The 17,004-nt window shown below is 35.4% G+C and overlaps 1 protein-coding gene across 5 annotated transcripts in view; it reads left to right on the forward strand.

The window, feature by feature from the left end:
- The window catches only part of TLL1 (tolloid like 1), a 253,182-nt gene that overhangs the window by 109,906 nt on the left and 126,272 nt on the right, over positions 1-17,004 (forward strand). For 4 of the 5 annotated variants that reach the window (XM_049864900.1, XM_049864901.1, XM_049864902.1 and 1 more), the window contains 4 exons: positions 3,422-3,532; positions 7,622-7,702; positions 9,495-9,647; positions 10,173-10,290. In XM_049864900.1, the coding sequence (XP_049720857.1) occupies positions 3,422-3,532; positions 7,622-7,702; positions 9,495-9,647; positions 10,173-10,290 (463 nt within the window). Of the gene's footprint in view, positions 1-3,421; positions 3,533-7,621; positions 7,746-9,494; positions 9,648-10,172; positions 10,291-17,004 lie in introns of those variants that run through there. The other variant, XM_049864905.1, reaches the window with a different exon arrangement.

The raw sequence follows: 17,004 nt of genomic DNA on the forward strand, positions 1-17,004 counted from the left end.
AATGAGTGCTTCAGTTTTAAAGTGAACCAGCTCATTCTGAGAGGAGTACAAGTTTTCCTTGCAGGGGGAAAAAAAGTTACTAAGTGTCATGGATTGAATTATGTCCCTCCAAAAATCTGTGTGTTTAACTTGGTTAGGCTGTGATTTCCAGTATTCTGTGGTTGTCTTCCATGTTGTGATTATAATTTTCTGTGAAAGAAGATTAGGGTGGGATTATAACACCCTTACTAGCTCACATCCCTGATCCAATATAAAGGGAGTCTCCCTGGGGTATGGACTACACCACCTTTTATCTTACAAGAGATAAAAGGAAAGGGAAGTAAGCAGAGAGTTGGAGGCCTCATACCACCAAGAAAGCAGTGCTGGGAGCAGAGCGTGTGTCCTTTGGACCTGAGGTTCCTGCCCTGAGATGCTCCCAGACCAAAGGAAGACTGATACATCACAAGGACCTTCCTCCAGAACTGACAGAGAGGGATAGCCTTCTCCTGCAGCTGGTGCCTTGAAGTCAGACTTCTAGCCTACTAGACTGTGAGAGAATAAACTTCTCTTTGTTAAAGCCATCCACTTGTGGTATTTCTGTTATAGCATCACTAGATGACTAAGACACTAAGAAAGAGGATGACAATGATAATAATTTTTTGTAGTAGTTGCGAACTTTTCTAATATGTAGGACCTGAGATCCTGTTCCAGACCTACTGAATCAGAGTCTGCATTTTAACCATATCCACTGTGATTCCTCTGAAAATTAAAGTTTGAGCATCTGTAGTTGCCCAATACTAGGAAAGGAAGAGGCTGGCTGAGAGTCCTGAAGGATCAGTGTCTACAACCAGAGGTATTTGCATATTATACACACGTGTTGGAAGTTTCAAATAACTAGCACATTTGCTTTACCTTAAAGTAGCTTAAAATCTTGTAAAATACAGTATCAAATTTATTTTTATGAAAACCAAAGAATCTTATGAAACAAACGAACAAACAAAAAAAAGTTGCCATCTAGTCAATTCCAACTCATAGTGACCATACAGGACAGAGTAGAACTGCCCCATAGGGTTTCCAAGGAGTACCTGGTGGACTTGAACTGCCAACGTTTTGGTTAGCAGCCATAGCTCTTAACCTCTAACAAGCCATGTATATATATGTGTGTATATGTGTGTGTATATATATATGTGTGTGTGTATATATATATATGTGTGTATATATATATGTGAGTGTGTATATATATATATGATTGACAAAATATATTTTTTAGACAGGCAATCTCTTTCTTGGGATGTCTGGCTTTAGGGACAGTGGAGTATCGGCAATATCTGCTGCCTCTGTTTGAAGTCTGTTAGAATGTGGATTCAGTTTTAGGCATTAAGCCCAACTTCTTAGTGCTATGTCAGAGATAAGACTTGGCAATCTGCTCCCATAAAGATTTTAGCCTAGGAAACCCTATAGGGCAATTCTACTCTGTCCTCTAGGATCGCTGTGAATCGGAATCGACTCGACGGCACCGAAACAACAACTTAGTGCCATCATTTATTAGACAGCCCCTTCGTTACTCTGTTCATGTGGACAATAAGGAATCTGTAGAAGTAAAGAGATGCTTACTGTCTTTAATGTCTATCCATTTCATTGGCATTGAGGCCCAGGACGGGGCTAAATAAAGAGTTCTAATAAAATTTTTTGTATGTTGAGCTGATAATTAACTTTGAACTAATTTCTTTTTCTTTCTGGATTTATACCAAAGTTGAGTTCTATTTTATCTCATGTCAGTTTTGTACCAGGAAACTAAACTGGGTAAATAATTTGACCTATGGTCAAAGCCTAAACCATTGTATTGCTTTTATGATTGAAGGATAAACTTTATAAAATTATATAAATGTAATAATAAATTTATATTTATAATGAATAAATATAAGATTTGAACCCAGTAAAACACACTGATTTGAAAGACATGCATTTGCTCATAGTTCGGGAGACTGGAAGACTGAACTCAGAGTATCAGCTCCAGGCAAAGGCCCTTTGTCTCTTTCAGCTTCTAGTTGCTGCCAACAGTCTTTGGCGTTCCTGGGCTTGTAGATGCATCTGCCTCCGTTGTCACATGGTGTGTTCCCCACCTATGGCTGCCTCTCTGTATTTTTAAGCAGTTGCCATTGAGTGGCTGAGTTTTCAGGAATTTTTTGGCATGACTTTCTTTTGAAGTGCCTCTGAGTAGACTGGAACCTCCAGACCTTCAGTTGGCCTAACACATTAACCATTGCCGCCTCCCAGGGATTCCTTTATTTCTTTACTTCCCTATATAAAACACCACTGTGAAGGGATTAGGTTTAGGACCCACTGTACCCCTGTATGGCCTCATTAACATAACAAAAGAAAATCCAGATTTCCAAACAGGATCACATTCACAGATACAGACGTTGGGACAGCAACACTGGGAACGTGATTCTATCCATAACAGACTTTATAAGAGAAATTCACACGCTAGTTGTAAATGAACTCTCCCATTATTTCACCATGGTTTATAGATCTTTGCTTTATTAAATAATATAAAAGATAGACTCAGTACAGAAAATCAGAGAGCTTCTAAGTTTTAGGATACTGATTTTGAGGCCCCTGAAAATATGGATCATGTGTTATTTGTCATGAAGGTCAAAGGCCTGGCACATGGTAGTAGCCTAAGTAAATGTTGACTTAAACATTGCCTTTGGTAGTTACTTATACATTTTATAGAGACTTGGAGGCAATATCATCTTAGGGAAGTGTCTTTGTATAAAATGTGTGAAAATGTGGCAGGATGCATTGCTATAACAGTACAGTATTAACGTATGACCCATTGCTGTCGAGTCAATTCCGACTCATAGCGACCCTGTGGGACAGAGTAGGCCTGCCCCATAAGGTTTCCAAGGAACAGCTGGTGAATTTGAACTGCTGACCTTTTGGTTAGCAGCCTATCTCTTAACCACTGCTTCACAAGGGCTCCAGTACAATATTAAAAAAAACAATATTAGCTTGTCTTAATTGCACATTGCTTTTATAAAGTTATCATGACACACGGGTTAATTGTTACCACTTCTCTTTCTACTCTGTTAGTGAGGATCTGCTGTGTGTCACAAGCACACAGACATTTTCATCAGATTTTTAGTTATCTGCAGGCCAGCTTGTGATTGTTCTTCCCTTACGACTCCCTATAAGTGAGTGACCGTCTCACTGAAGGAAACTACTATCCCCCTCAAAAAGGGAGGGTCATGACATTGACAGATGGCTAATCTTTATACTATAACAGGTCTAATAAATTCAGTTATAATCAGATATAATCTGAAACATCTATATATGAACCACATTTCCATATTTTTAGGAATGCTTTTCTAAATTAGCAAAGTTTGCATAGATTTCCTCTTTTAAATATTTACGTTTTAATTAAACTTTTCTTTTTTAGCTGTGTTTTGGGGTGATATTGCCTTAGAAGATGAAGACTTAAATATCTTTCAAATTGATAGGACAATTGACCTTACACAGAACCCCTTTGGAAGACTTGGACATACCACAGGTACGGTTGATTATTTGATTAAGTATTTGTTTATTTTGGAGCAAATGTACTTTTACAATGCTACAAACATTCTTTGGATCATTTTTAATGTCTCACTGATCACCCTCAACTTCTTGGACATGAATGGGCATATTTATAAATTTAGGCCTTGTTGATAGTTTTATTTATTTATTTTTTAGCAAACATATTATACTGTTTATTATGTACCAGACCCTGTTTAAATGCTTTGCAGATATTAACTCTTTGAATCCTCGTAACAACTCCATAGGGTAGGTTCCCATACTATTGTGATTTACAAGGGAAGAGATCTAGTTAGAAGGTAAAGTAGCTTGCTCATTGTCACACAGCCAGAAAGTGGCTGAGTCAGGACCAGAATCAATGCTGAGAAAGCTCAGATTTCACGCTCTTGAAAACTAGATTCAGTTGCCCCATTCAGATATTGCATTGCAAAATATAAATTATTCTTAGAGCACTTATATACAAACTTATTTAGAAAAGAATATATACATATCTTTATTAATATACCAATTTTTATGGAAAACCTAGAAGGTAGTTTTAATTTTAGCTGTTTTGAGCATGGCTAAATTATGCCTGTGTGAGACTTAAAATACTTAGAAGATTATTGGGTTCTAAGTTTTAAATGTTTTTATTAAAAATTTTAAATATTTTATATGATATTGGTAAGATTATTTTATATTTTATTTTGGGGAAAATTGCAGGTTTCACATTTCTTTTTGTAGTTATAGCTAAAAAAATGATCCAATCTCATTTTTGGTACTCATTGCACCCCCTCCTCACATAACTGTTTTTATTTTTATAGTTCCTTTCTGGTATCCAGCAAACAAATATATTACAGACTTAAAACTGTTTATATTGTGAATTAATCTCTCTTTGCCCAATTTACTTCTTCCCAACTCTATATTATGACAAACCTAAAACATAAAAAAGTTGAAAAGACAGTGCAAGGATACCATACGGTGGTATTCCCATCACATAAATTCAAGAATTGTTAATAATTACCGTATTTTCTGTGTGTCTGTGTATGCATACGTGTGTGTGTGTAAAAGAAAATGTTTTGAAATTAATTGCAAGCGACATAACACTATAAAATTAAATAGATTAGCATGAACTTTCTAAGAATGAAGACACTTTTCTATATAACCAATGTACCATTATCCTATCTATGAAAATCATTCATAATAAAAATGTATGTAAAATAATAAAACCTAAGAAATTTAAGATAAGAACACATGCTTTTAAGAATATTATGCTTTGCCTTTTCTTATATATAGTGTCTTTCCTGAAACATACACCAATATGAGGGAAAAACTTGCTTTACAGTGTAAATATCACAGAGAGTGCATTTCTGTAGGAAGTATTTATTAGCTGACTATCCAGTTACAGCCTCACATTTAGCACTGCCATGGATGCAATATATTCTGGATGATAGGGCAGTGATACAGCTCAGCAAAATCCTAGATTTATCATAAACTGCATTTGTAGTTTTGATTAAAAAATATTTATTATCTTCTAGCTCTATTTAGGTCATTTTTTTTACCCACCCCTTTCTTTTTTCTACCCAGTTATTTTGGAAACCCTAGTGGTGTAGTGGTTAAGAGCTACCGCTGCTAATCAAAAGGTCAGCAGTTGGAGTTCACAAGGTACTCCTTGGAAACCCTGTGGGGCAGTTCTATCCTGTCTTATAGGGTCGCTATGAGTTGGAATTGACTTAGCAGCAATGGGTATGGGTATGCGTACCCAGCTATTTTAAAGGCATTCATTTTCTGTGACTTAAAAAGTTTTAATACACTTATTTTGTCATTTAATTTATACTTGAGCATTAAAATAGCAATAACGGAAGAAAAAAATTGTTACCTTAGAGATACAGAATAATATAGATTATTCAGTCAATCATAAAACCATTTATTCTAAATATATATGTGAAATATGCACATATTTGAAAGTTCAGTAATAACTTGCATTATTCAGATGAATTCCAAAACATGTACAGGTATCTTTTATTTTTTTCTTACTCTTTCCTTTTTTGAGTTTGCTTGTTTGTGCTGACTAGGCTATATTTCTCATTTCCATATTTCAACTGTGTAGCTTTTTCCATAAGTATTTACTTAATTTATGGATTTTTTAATACATGTGCAAAATAACCACTTATTTCCTGAAGTTTCTTTTTGTTCTTTTTCAGTGAACTTAACCTGCACAATTTTTTTTAAATTTCGTTTGCTGAAAAAACTATTTAAAATTGCTAAAAATTTCATTATTAGAAGCCTTATTGCCTTTGGTAGTTCTAAAATCCTTTTTGCAATTCTGCAGTTGCTCTTATCTTTATAATTACCTTAATTTTAAATAAGTTTCTTTTTTCTCATAAGGAATGAGAAAAATGCCTTCTTATAAATCTGTTTATATGCATTTTAGACCTATCTAATGTAAAATGTAATTGCTACATAATGGTCATTATGAGCCATACTTTAAACCATACATAGATGCCATACTTTAAAACTGTGTCTTGTAACTGCTTGGGAATGAAGGCATTTAAGTATTACCTCATCTTTCTAAAATGTTCAATGAAAAATTTCAAAAATGTTTTCAAGGGACACAGCAAAAATGTGACCATGTAATGCAAATAATTAAGGCGATTATTAGTCAGTGAATAAGCACTCTGATGTATGTGCCTTATAAGGACCTATTCGATTTTTGCTTTAAGAGGCTTATACGGCAATGGATTTTATTACTGTTTTGTATTTTATTAACTCCAATCAAGATAGTTAAGTTTCCATAATAATTACAAAGGGAGAAAAAGCATGAGATGGAAATAGTACAAAGTCTGAGAACAGTTCACTGTCTCCATAGATTTCTGACCCTCTTTCATTATCTTAGTCCAGAGATACTCACAAGCTACAGACACTATGTCTGGTATAAACTCATCTGCACTGTTTTAATGCCATTAGAAGTTATAGTGGTTGTTTACTCAATGATACCTCTTTAATGTTCGTCTATTAAAAATTTAAGGGAGTAAAGAAAACAGGACAAAAATGGAGGCAGCAGTTTATTTAAAAAAAAAAAAAAAAAAAAACCTCGAATTAGAATTAGGAGACTTGGGTTTTAGCCAAATGGTCTTTTTTCTGACCTGTGACAGAAACCTACCTTGTTTAGTCTTTGTTGTGAGCAGACATATTTCCTTATCCTTACCCCCGTCTCTTTTTTGAACTATACAATTCTTTAAAGTCTATTTTTATAAGCTTTGCAAATTACTTAAGACAGGAGAAAGTATTGTAGCCAACTACTATTTTCTTTTGGATATTTACCTCGTGACTTTCTTGTTATTGTTATGTTCCATTGAGTCATTTCCAACTCTTAGCGACCCTGTAGGACAGAGTAGAACTGCCCCATAAGGTTTCCAAAGAGTGGCTGGTGGATTTCAACTGCCGACCTTTTGGTTAGCAGCCAAGCTCTTAACCACTGTACCGCCAGGGCTCCGTGACTTTCTTCTAGTGATGTATTATTGGTTTTTATGAATTATTGAAATACATTTTCAAAATTTAATTGGATGTATTGTAAAATTTGATATAATTTTTAATAAGATTTCATATGGATCACAACTTTCACCATACATTTGCTCTTCTAATGTTTTTATTTTAATTTGTTCATTTGAATTCTGAGACTATTCTGCTTGCATTGGGGATGTAGTTAGAATGCAATCAGCAGGGCAGTACAACTTGCCGTCATCCAATATCACACTGTGTGATGTCAGAGTCACAGTGAAGAAAAAATATTTCTTGTTGTCAATAGATGATTCAATTGTTATGATGTCCAAATAAAGTTATGCTTAGAGTGCCTTCTAGATCTCTCCCCACGCCCATTATTTATTTATATTTTTAGTTACCAAAATTGTTAACTGTGGAATTTTTTATACTCTTCAAAGATTCATGGATATTTATAACTCTAACACTCTAGCATCACATAAAAATACAGTGATTCTCAAAGAGAGTTCAGTGCAATCTATTGCTGTAATTTATTTGCGAGAAAGTTGAAGTATAGGGAATTTAACTTAATTATTTTCTTTCATTCTTTAAGGTGGACTTGGAGACCATGGTATGTCAAAGAAACGAGGGGCCCTCTACCAACTTATAGACAGGATAAGAAGAATTGGCTCTGGTATATCAATGTTTAAAGTTGCAGACGCTTGACTTGATGTACAGTAAATATTATACTCATAGCAGTTCGGTTTATTGAAATCAGTGTGCCATTATGATGTGAACTATGTAAAGGATACATGCCGCGAAAGCTCCTTCATTTGTTTTTCTTTTGTTAGCTCATATGTCATGTAAGGTTTTTTAGAACAATTGGGGAAAATTGAAATGTTCTTCTAACTTATTTTAAGCTTCTCCTACTTAAAAATAGATTAAGTATCTATTTTTAATATTTATCTCCAATTAATTTTTTTATCTCACTGAACTATTTTCATCAAGCATGGAGCTACGTCAATTTTAATCAAATGAGAAAATGTCATGGCTATTGGTTTTGAAATAAAACCTGCTTAAAATAAATTGACAAACTGATTGATTATATTATTAAAAATGGTCAAAAACATTTTCACCACTTGCAAATGTATGAAGAAAAAACATGTATCATCTTGAGCAACTGCTTTCTGGGTTTATTGTTATTTTTTGTAGTATTGAGTTCATTAATCACTAATTGTAGATTTTAGGGTTGTTTGTTTCTAAGTCTTCTATTAAAGCTCAGATTCTAGTATCTCTTGAATGGATGGATTATTAAATACTTGAAGGTATGTTATCTTTCTGTAAGGAATGAATTTCCCAAGCAAATATGCTTTGCTCCAGGACACTAAATAGATGGGCATGTTAGGGGCACAGGTGTAGGTGACACACATTTAATATTTATTGTATAAAGTGAAGTATATGCTGTTGTCGTCAATTCATTTCCGACTCATGGTGACCCGATGTGTGCACAGTAGGACTGCTCCATAGGATTTTCAAGGCTGTGACTTTTCGGAAACAGATCACCAGCCTGGTCTTCCAAGGCACATCTGGGCAGGTTCAAATTGCTAGTAGTCGAGTGCTTAGCCATGTATGTCACCCAAGGACCAAGTATATACTAGTACTAGGGTATCCGTATCAACGGCAATACATGAATAAGAAAGGCTAATCATGCAAATTTTGGAAAAACAAAATAAGAACAAAAATAGTATATAAGGCAACCAAGGAAAGTAAACCATTAGACTTGAAAGTTTTTCAGAAATAGACTGCATTTTTTGTTGGCATCTTCAGGCTGTATGCTGTCCTGCAAATCGTGCTGTGAACCATGATGTGAACCTTGAAGAGATTAGAGTGGAGATAACCCTTTGTCCCAGATGTCTGTCTTACTTTATTTCTTTGAATATCTGTACGGGGTAATATGCACAAATGCAGGCTGTGCTACAGAATATCAGCCTGATTTAAGGGATTAGGAATTTAGCTGGAGTAAGAAAAGTTTCGAATATCATGTGAGTTTATTAAATATACGGAGTTGCCATGAGTTGGAGTTGACTGGACAGCACCTTTTTTTTTAATTAAACAATATCTATTTTATCAACTGGTGGTGAACTGGTAGTGATCTGGATAAACGATAGTAAATTAGAATACATAAAATAATTTTCCTGTGGCCTACAAGTGTGCCTGACTTCTCTCTGCTACAGGCTACTGTATGGAAATTCACCAAAAATTTGCTCATAGAACATTAGGAGTAAATATTTGACATGAAATACTTAAATATTTTAATTCTTTTTACCAATATGTAATATAAATGAAGCTTTTCTTTAATGTATTTGGACTGCAGGCATGTCTGGGCGAATATGTAAATAAGACATTTCAACTTTTGTCCTTTAAGAGGTAAACGATTCCCTGACCCAGGACTTCTGTTTCACAGAATATTTTAAATGTCACTGCAGGCTTGCAGCAAAACAACACAGTTAAGGGAAAAGTACCTCTAAAATTCTCAGGGCAAAATGAGAAAAACCGAGTTCCCAGAGCTGCTACATCAAGAACTGAAAGAATATGGCCTGGAGGCGTTATTCCTTATGTTATTGGAGGCAACTTCACTGGTAAGCTGTTCCCAGAATGTCTATTTTGATAAAGAAATAATAACTATTGTAAGGGTACTGTATATTTTTATAAAATATTAATATACAAAACATATTATTAAGTCAAACTTGAAACATACCACAGTAACTTAGATTATTAGTTCAAAATATCCTTGAGATTGAAAAATGTCTTTAGTTTTGTGTTTTGAGAATCTTAAGTCCTGTTCTGTTTTAAACTGTGTTTCAAATGTGCCTATTAAATCTGGGAGCTGATCTCTCTTCAACTGACAGGAAGAATGTAGGCCCTGTGTATAGAACCTTGTAAACACCTAATACTTTTAGAGACAGTGAGTGATAACCTTCTGATTATAAGGTGGGTGTCCGTTCTTAACAATGACTCATTTGTGTTGTTATGGGCCAGCATTCTTGGGTTGATAATAGTGGTGGCATTCTGAACAGCCCAGCCAGGCTCGGAATAGGGAATCCAGCAGCAAGCACTCCTTCCTGGGGCAGACACTATTTATTAATGTCATACGATTTTTCCAGGCAGCCAGCGAGCCATGTTCAAGCAGGCCATGAGGCACTGGGAAAAGCACACTTGTGTGACTTTCATTGAAAGAAGTGATGAAGAGAGTTACATTGTGTTCACATATAGGCCTTGTGGGTAAGTGACTTAGGTTAGCTTAGAAGGAAAGACCTAAGTATTTAAAAATTCATTCATTTCCTGATATTTACTTATTAGACTGTCCTTGAGATGTCTGAATTTTATGTAAGAAAATATTATATGTTAGATAAATATATTCTTTTATCACAGACCTTTGTGCATCAACTCCCAGTGTATTCTTCCACTCCCTCGCAGCCACTTCCTCTTTTGTTGTAACTATAACAGAGGCATTGCCAGTGTCTCACTCCCCAGGTTGGAAACTTCAGCATTGTTGTGTATTGATTCTGTCACACTTCCTTCTAAGTGTCTATTGATATGCATTGTATCTGTTTGATTCCATCCTTATCCCACGCCCATAAAAAAAGCCCGTTGCCGTTGAGTTGATTCCATCTCATGGTGACCCTACGGGACAGAGTAGAATGGCCTGATAGGGTTTCCAAGGAACGAAGATGGATTTGAACTGCTGGTCTTTTGGTTAGCCGCTGAGCTTTTCAACCACTGTGCCACCAGGACTTCTATCCCATGTCATTACCTTTATTCATTCATTTCTTTATTATCTCATACCTGATCTATTTCAGTCACTCCACAACTCACTGCCACTAGGATTATCTTCTTAAAATACAGGTCAGACCAATTTGTCACATTTTTGAAAATTGTGTAGTATTTCTTCCTATAATTTTGGTTTTCAGATTTTCTCCTCAGTGGATGGCAACTTATCCAAAAAAAAAAAAAGATTCTGTAAGTCGAGAAAATACTATGTTAAATTTCAATAGGTATTTCTACAGCCATGTGCTAATGAACATTAATATCCAACCAATTGGAAGGAATATAGAATACAGAGTGTTCCAAAATAAAAATGACATTCTTATCCACCACTTTCCCCTGTCTATTTTAAAGTGAAAACCATACATCAATATCCCAGAACATATTTTGGGAAATGCTGGCCTGAGAATAAAATCCAAATTCCTTGATATCGTGTTTAAAGAATGCCATGAAGTGACCACTCCTTCCGTTTTCAGCTTCTTCTGCCACCACATCTCTCCACAAAACCCATGATTCAGACATGATTGAATAATAGCAGTTCTCCAAGCAACGTTTCATATTTTAAAAGATTTTTTTTATTGTGAAAGTTTTCAATCTTACACAAAATCCCATATACCAATCCATCAGAATCAAGAATTACCAACTTTTTGTTACACTTGCTTTTTTTTTTCCTTCTTCCCATTCTTTTTAAGTTTTTCTTTGTTGTTGTTGTTTCTCTATTGCTTTAAAGCAAATCCCTGATGTCATTTAATTTCACTTGCAAATATTTTAGTATAGATTTCTACAAAGTAAAACCATTTTTACATGAATACAGTATCATTATAATTAATATAATTAAAAATAATTACTTAATATCATTTAATGTCCAAACCAAAACTGGTTGCTGTCAAATTGATTCTGACTCATGGAGGCCCCATGTGTTTCAAGTAGGGTTTTCAGTGGCCAGGCCTTTTTTCCAGGGCACCTCTCAATGGACTCCAACTGCCAGCCTTTTTTAGTAGCTGAGCACTTAATGATTTGTGTTACCTAGGAGCTCTGTAATCTATATAGACCTTCTCCAATTATTTAAAAAATATCTCTTGACTCTACCAAACATTCAGAAAAGAGTTTATACTAGTACTACTCAAAGTACTACTCAAACTATTTCAGAACATAGAAGAGGAAAGGACACTTCTGAATTCATTCTGTGAAGCCAGCATAACCCTGATACCAAAACCAGACAAAGACACCACAAAAAAAAAAAAAAGAAAATTACAGACCAATATCTCTCATGAATATAGATGCAAAAATTCTTAACAAAATTCTATCCAATAGAGTTTAGCATCATAGCAAAATAATAATATACCACGATCAAGTGGGATTCATATCAGGTATGCAAGGATGGTTCAGCATTAGAAAATCAATTAACATAATCAACCACATAAATAAAAGAATCACATGATCATCTTGATCAACACAGAAAAAAACATTCAACAAAGTCCAACACCCATTCCTAACAAAAACTTTCAATAAAATATATATAGAAGGGCAATCCCTCAACATAATAGAGGGCATCTATACAAAACCAACAGCCAACATCATTCTTAATGGAGAGAGGCTGAAAACATTCCCCTTGAGAACAGGAACAAGACAAGGATGCCCTTTATCACCACCCCTATTTAACATTGTGTTGGAAGTCCTAGCTATAGCAATAAAGCAAGAAAAAGAAATAAAGGCATCCAAATTGGTAGTGAAGAAGTTAAACTATCCCTATTTGTGGATGATATGATGGTATACATAGAAAACCCAAAAGATTCCATGAGAAAACTACTGGAACTGCTAGAAAGATTTGGCAGAGTGGCAGGATACAAGATAAACATACAAAAATCAGTTGGCTTCCTTTACACCAACAAAAAGGTTGATGAACAGGTAAACAATGCCATTTATCATAGCCCCTAAAAAAAAAAAATACTTAGGAATAAATCTAACCAGGGATGTACAAGACCTATACAAAGAAGACTACAAAACACTACTGCAAGAAACCAAAAGAGGTCTACATAAATGGGAAAACATACCATGCTCATGGATAAGTAGACTCAACATTGTGAAAATGTCAGTTCTACCCAAAGCAGTCTACAAATGCAATGCAATCTTGATCCAAGTACCAAAGGCATTCTTTAAAGAGATGAAAGAACTAATCATTAACTTTATATAGAAAGGGAAGAGGACCTAGAGAAGTAAAGCACTATTGAAGAAGAAGAATAAAGTAGGAGGACTCACCCTGCTGACCTCAGAGCTTACTGTATAGCTACAGTACTCAAAACAGCCTAATACTGGTACAATGACAGATACATTGACCAATGGAACAGAATTGAGAACTCAGATGTAAATCCATCCACCTAGGGTCACCTGATCTTCAGCAAGGGCTCAAAGCCCATCGGGTGGGGAAAAGAGTCTTTTTAACAAATGGTGCTGGCAAAACTGGATGCCCAATCTGCAAAAAAAAATGACACAGGGCCCGTACCTCACACTATACACAGAAACTAATTCAAAATTGATCAAAGACTTAAATATAAAACAAAAAAGTATAAAGATAGTGGAAGAACAAATAGGATCAATGCTAGAGGCCCTAATACACAGTATTAACAAGATATAAACCATAACTAACAACAGACAAGCTCCAGAAGACAAGCTAGATAACTGGACTCGTCTAAAAATCAAATACTTATGCTCATCAAGAATTCATCAAAAGAGTAAAAAGAGAAGCTACAGGCTGGGAAAAAATTTTTGACTATGGCAAATCCGGCAAAGGTCAAATCTCTAAAATTTACAGGAAAATCCAATACCTCTACAACAAATAATCCAATTAAAAAATGGACAAAGGAAATGAACTGGCGGACACTTCACCAAAGAAGACATTCAGGCAGCTAACAGACACATGAGGAAATGATCGAGATCACTAGCCATTAGAGAAATGCAAATCAAAACCACAATGAGATACCATTTGACTTCCACATTACTCACATGGATCAAAAAAACAGGAAATAAGAAGTGTTGGAGAGATTGGAACTCTTATGCACTGCTAGTGGGAATCCAAAATTGTACAACCATTCTGGAAAACAATATGGCACTTCCTTAGAAATCTAGAAATACCATATGATCCAGCAATCCTGCTCCTAGAAATATATCCTAGAGAAAAAACAGCCATCACATGAATAGACGTATGGACACCCAAGTTCATTGCAGCATTGTCCACAATAGCAAAAAGATTGAAACAACCAGATGCCCATCAACAGATGACTGGATAAACAAACTATGCCACATATACATGGTGGAGTACTATGCAATGATAAAGAACAATGGTGAATCTGCAAAGAATCTCACAACATGGATGATCCTGGGGAGCATTATACTGAGTGAAATAAGTCAATTGCAAAAGGATAAATATTGTATGAGACCACTACTATAAAAATTCGTGAAAAGGTTTACACACAAAAAGAAACAATCTTTCATGGTTACAAGGGAGGGGAGGGGTGGAGATGGAAAACCATAAATAGGCAATAGATAAATGGTAACTTTGGTGAAGGGTAAGACAGTACACAATACTGGGGAAGCCAGCACTACTTGTCCAAGACACGGTCATTGAAGCTTCATAGACACATCCAAACTCCCTGAGGGACCGAATTACTAGGCTGAGGGATGCGGGGACCATGGTCTCGAGGAACATCTAGCTCAATCTGGCATAGTATAGTTTATAAAGAAAATGGTCTACATTCTACTTTGGTGTGTAGTGTCTGGGGTCTTAAAAGCTTGTAAGTGGCCATCTAAGGTGACTTCACTGGTCTCACCCCATCCGGAGGAAGAATGAAGAAAACCAAAGACACAGGGAAGGACTAGTCCACAGGGCTAATGGACCACAATTACCACAGTCTCCACCAGACTGAGTCCAGCACAATGAGATGGTGCCCAACCACCACCACTGACTGCTCAGACAGGGATCACAATAAAGGGTCCTGGATAGAGCTGGAGAAAAATATAGAACAAAGCTATAACTCAGAAAAAAAGACCAGACTTACTGGCCTGACAGAGACTGGAGAAACCCTGAAAGTATGGCCCCTGGACACCCTTTTAGTTCAGTAACGAAGTCACTCCTGAGGCTCACCCTTCAGCCAAAGATTAGACAGGCCCATAAAACAAAACGAGACTAAAGGGGCACACCAGCCCAGGGGCAAGGACTAGAAGGCAGGCGGGGACAGGAAAGCTGGTAATAGGGAAGCCAAGGTAGAGAAGGGGAGAGTGTTGACATGTCCTGGGTCTGGTAATCAATGTTACAAAACAGTATGTTGTACTAATTGTTTAATGAAAAGCTAGTTTGTTATGTAAACCTTTATCTAAAGTACAATAATAAAATAAATAAATGAAAACAAAAAATAAAAAATGTCTCTTGACAATTGGTTTGCTTGATTCAGAATCCAAATAAGCTCCATTCATGTCATTTGTGTTTCTGAAGTCTCTTTTATTTGACAATGGTCTTTTACTGAGCCCCTCCCTCCCCCTTGGCTTTATTTTTTCTCACGCTTTTGAATTTGTTGAAGAAACAACTCTCTTAGAGTCTTTCCCATACTCTGGCTTCATCTGTCTGCTTTTTATTGTATCATTTTATTTTCCCTCTCTCCCCAGCATTTCCAGAACAGTAGAATTTATATCTAAAGACTTGATTAAATTGAGCTTGGGTTTTTTTTTTTTTTTTTTGATAAGAAATGCTTGGCAGGTTGTGCTGTCTATATTACTTTAGTCAAGAGGTACACGTGTCTGGACTTTCAACTTGTAGATTGAAGTGGCGGCAGCCAGTCCTTCTGTTGTAAAAGTCCTGTCAGCGTTTTCATGATGGGTTGAGTAATCATGAATGATCATTGCAAAATAGTGATGCCCTAAAGCTCTTCTTTTCTTTCATTGCATCTATATTTATTACCTGAAATTCTTCTGCAAAGAAGAATTTTTTAATCAGCTAGAGCTGTTTGAATATCCTGAGGTATGTTAATATAGGACAATCAAAATAAATGCTTAATTTTAATGGAGGAAACAGTTCTTGCCCCAATGCCATATACTTTTTGGTAAAAAAATTATATACATATATGCATATATATATATATAATATATATTTACTTATTTATGATCCTTGGTGGCACAGTGGTTAAGAGCTTAGCTGCTAACCAAAAGATCAGCAGTTCTAATCCACCAGCCACTCCTTGAAAATCCTACGGGGCAGTTCTACTCTGTTCTATAGGGTCGCTATGAGTCAGAATCAAGTTTATGGCAATGGGTTTTTTGTTGTTTCTCTCTCTCTCTCTCTATATATATACATATATATAGTTTTTTATATATACATATATATGTATATATATACTTACCTATTTTACTAGAATTGGAGGGGAAGATTGTATCATCTTGTTTTATTCTACCATAATTTTCTGGATTATTTAACTTAAAAAAATAGTGGATTTTACTTTTGGTCTTCTGTAGGTGACATTAAACAGAAATACACACATTATTAACTTTCTAAGATTTTTTCAATAGTTCCATAATTTTGTAGTTATGACTTATTTGAGCAATGTTTCCTTCTAAATTACTCTAATTTTGGCTTGATTAGTTTTGGTTACATTTGAAATATGACCTCATTTTGCTTTTTTTGTGTGTTTACTGTCTTCAAGAGCCTTTATGTTATTTTTAATTTTTTTTATTGTGTTTTAGGTGGAAGTTTACCTGCAAAATTGGTTCCCATTTAACAATTTTCATACATATTGTTCCATGACATTATTTACAATTTTCACAATGTGTCAGGTTTCTCTTTATTTCCAGTCTGTTTGTTCTGCTTCCATTGATCTAGCTTTCCTTCCCCTTCTTGCCTTTTCATCTTTGCTTTTGGGTAAATGTTGACCATTTGGTCTTATATAGTTGATTTTTTAAAAGAGGATATTATTCATGGGTGATATTGTTTATTTTATAAGCCAATATATTATTTGGCTGAAAGGTGACCTCCAGTACCAAGTGTAAAGAGCTGTTTAGGGCGGTAGTCTCAGGGGTCCTCTTGTCTCTATTGGTCCAGTAAGTCTGGCCTTTTTTAGGAATTCGAATTTTCTTCTACCTTTTTCTCCCATTCTACCTGGGACCTTCTATTGTGTCCTTGGTCAG

The sequence above is a fragment of the Elephas maximus genome, chromosome 21 (assembly GCF_024166365.1).
Source record: "Elephas maximus indicus isolate mEleMax1 chromosome 21, mEleMax1 primary haplotype, whole genome shotgun sequence".
Lineage (NCBI taxonomy): Eukaryota > Metazoa > Chordata > Mammalia > Proboscidea > Elephantidae > Elephas > Elephas maximus.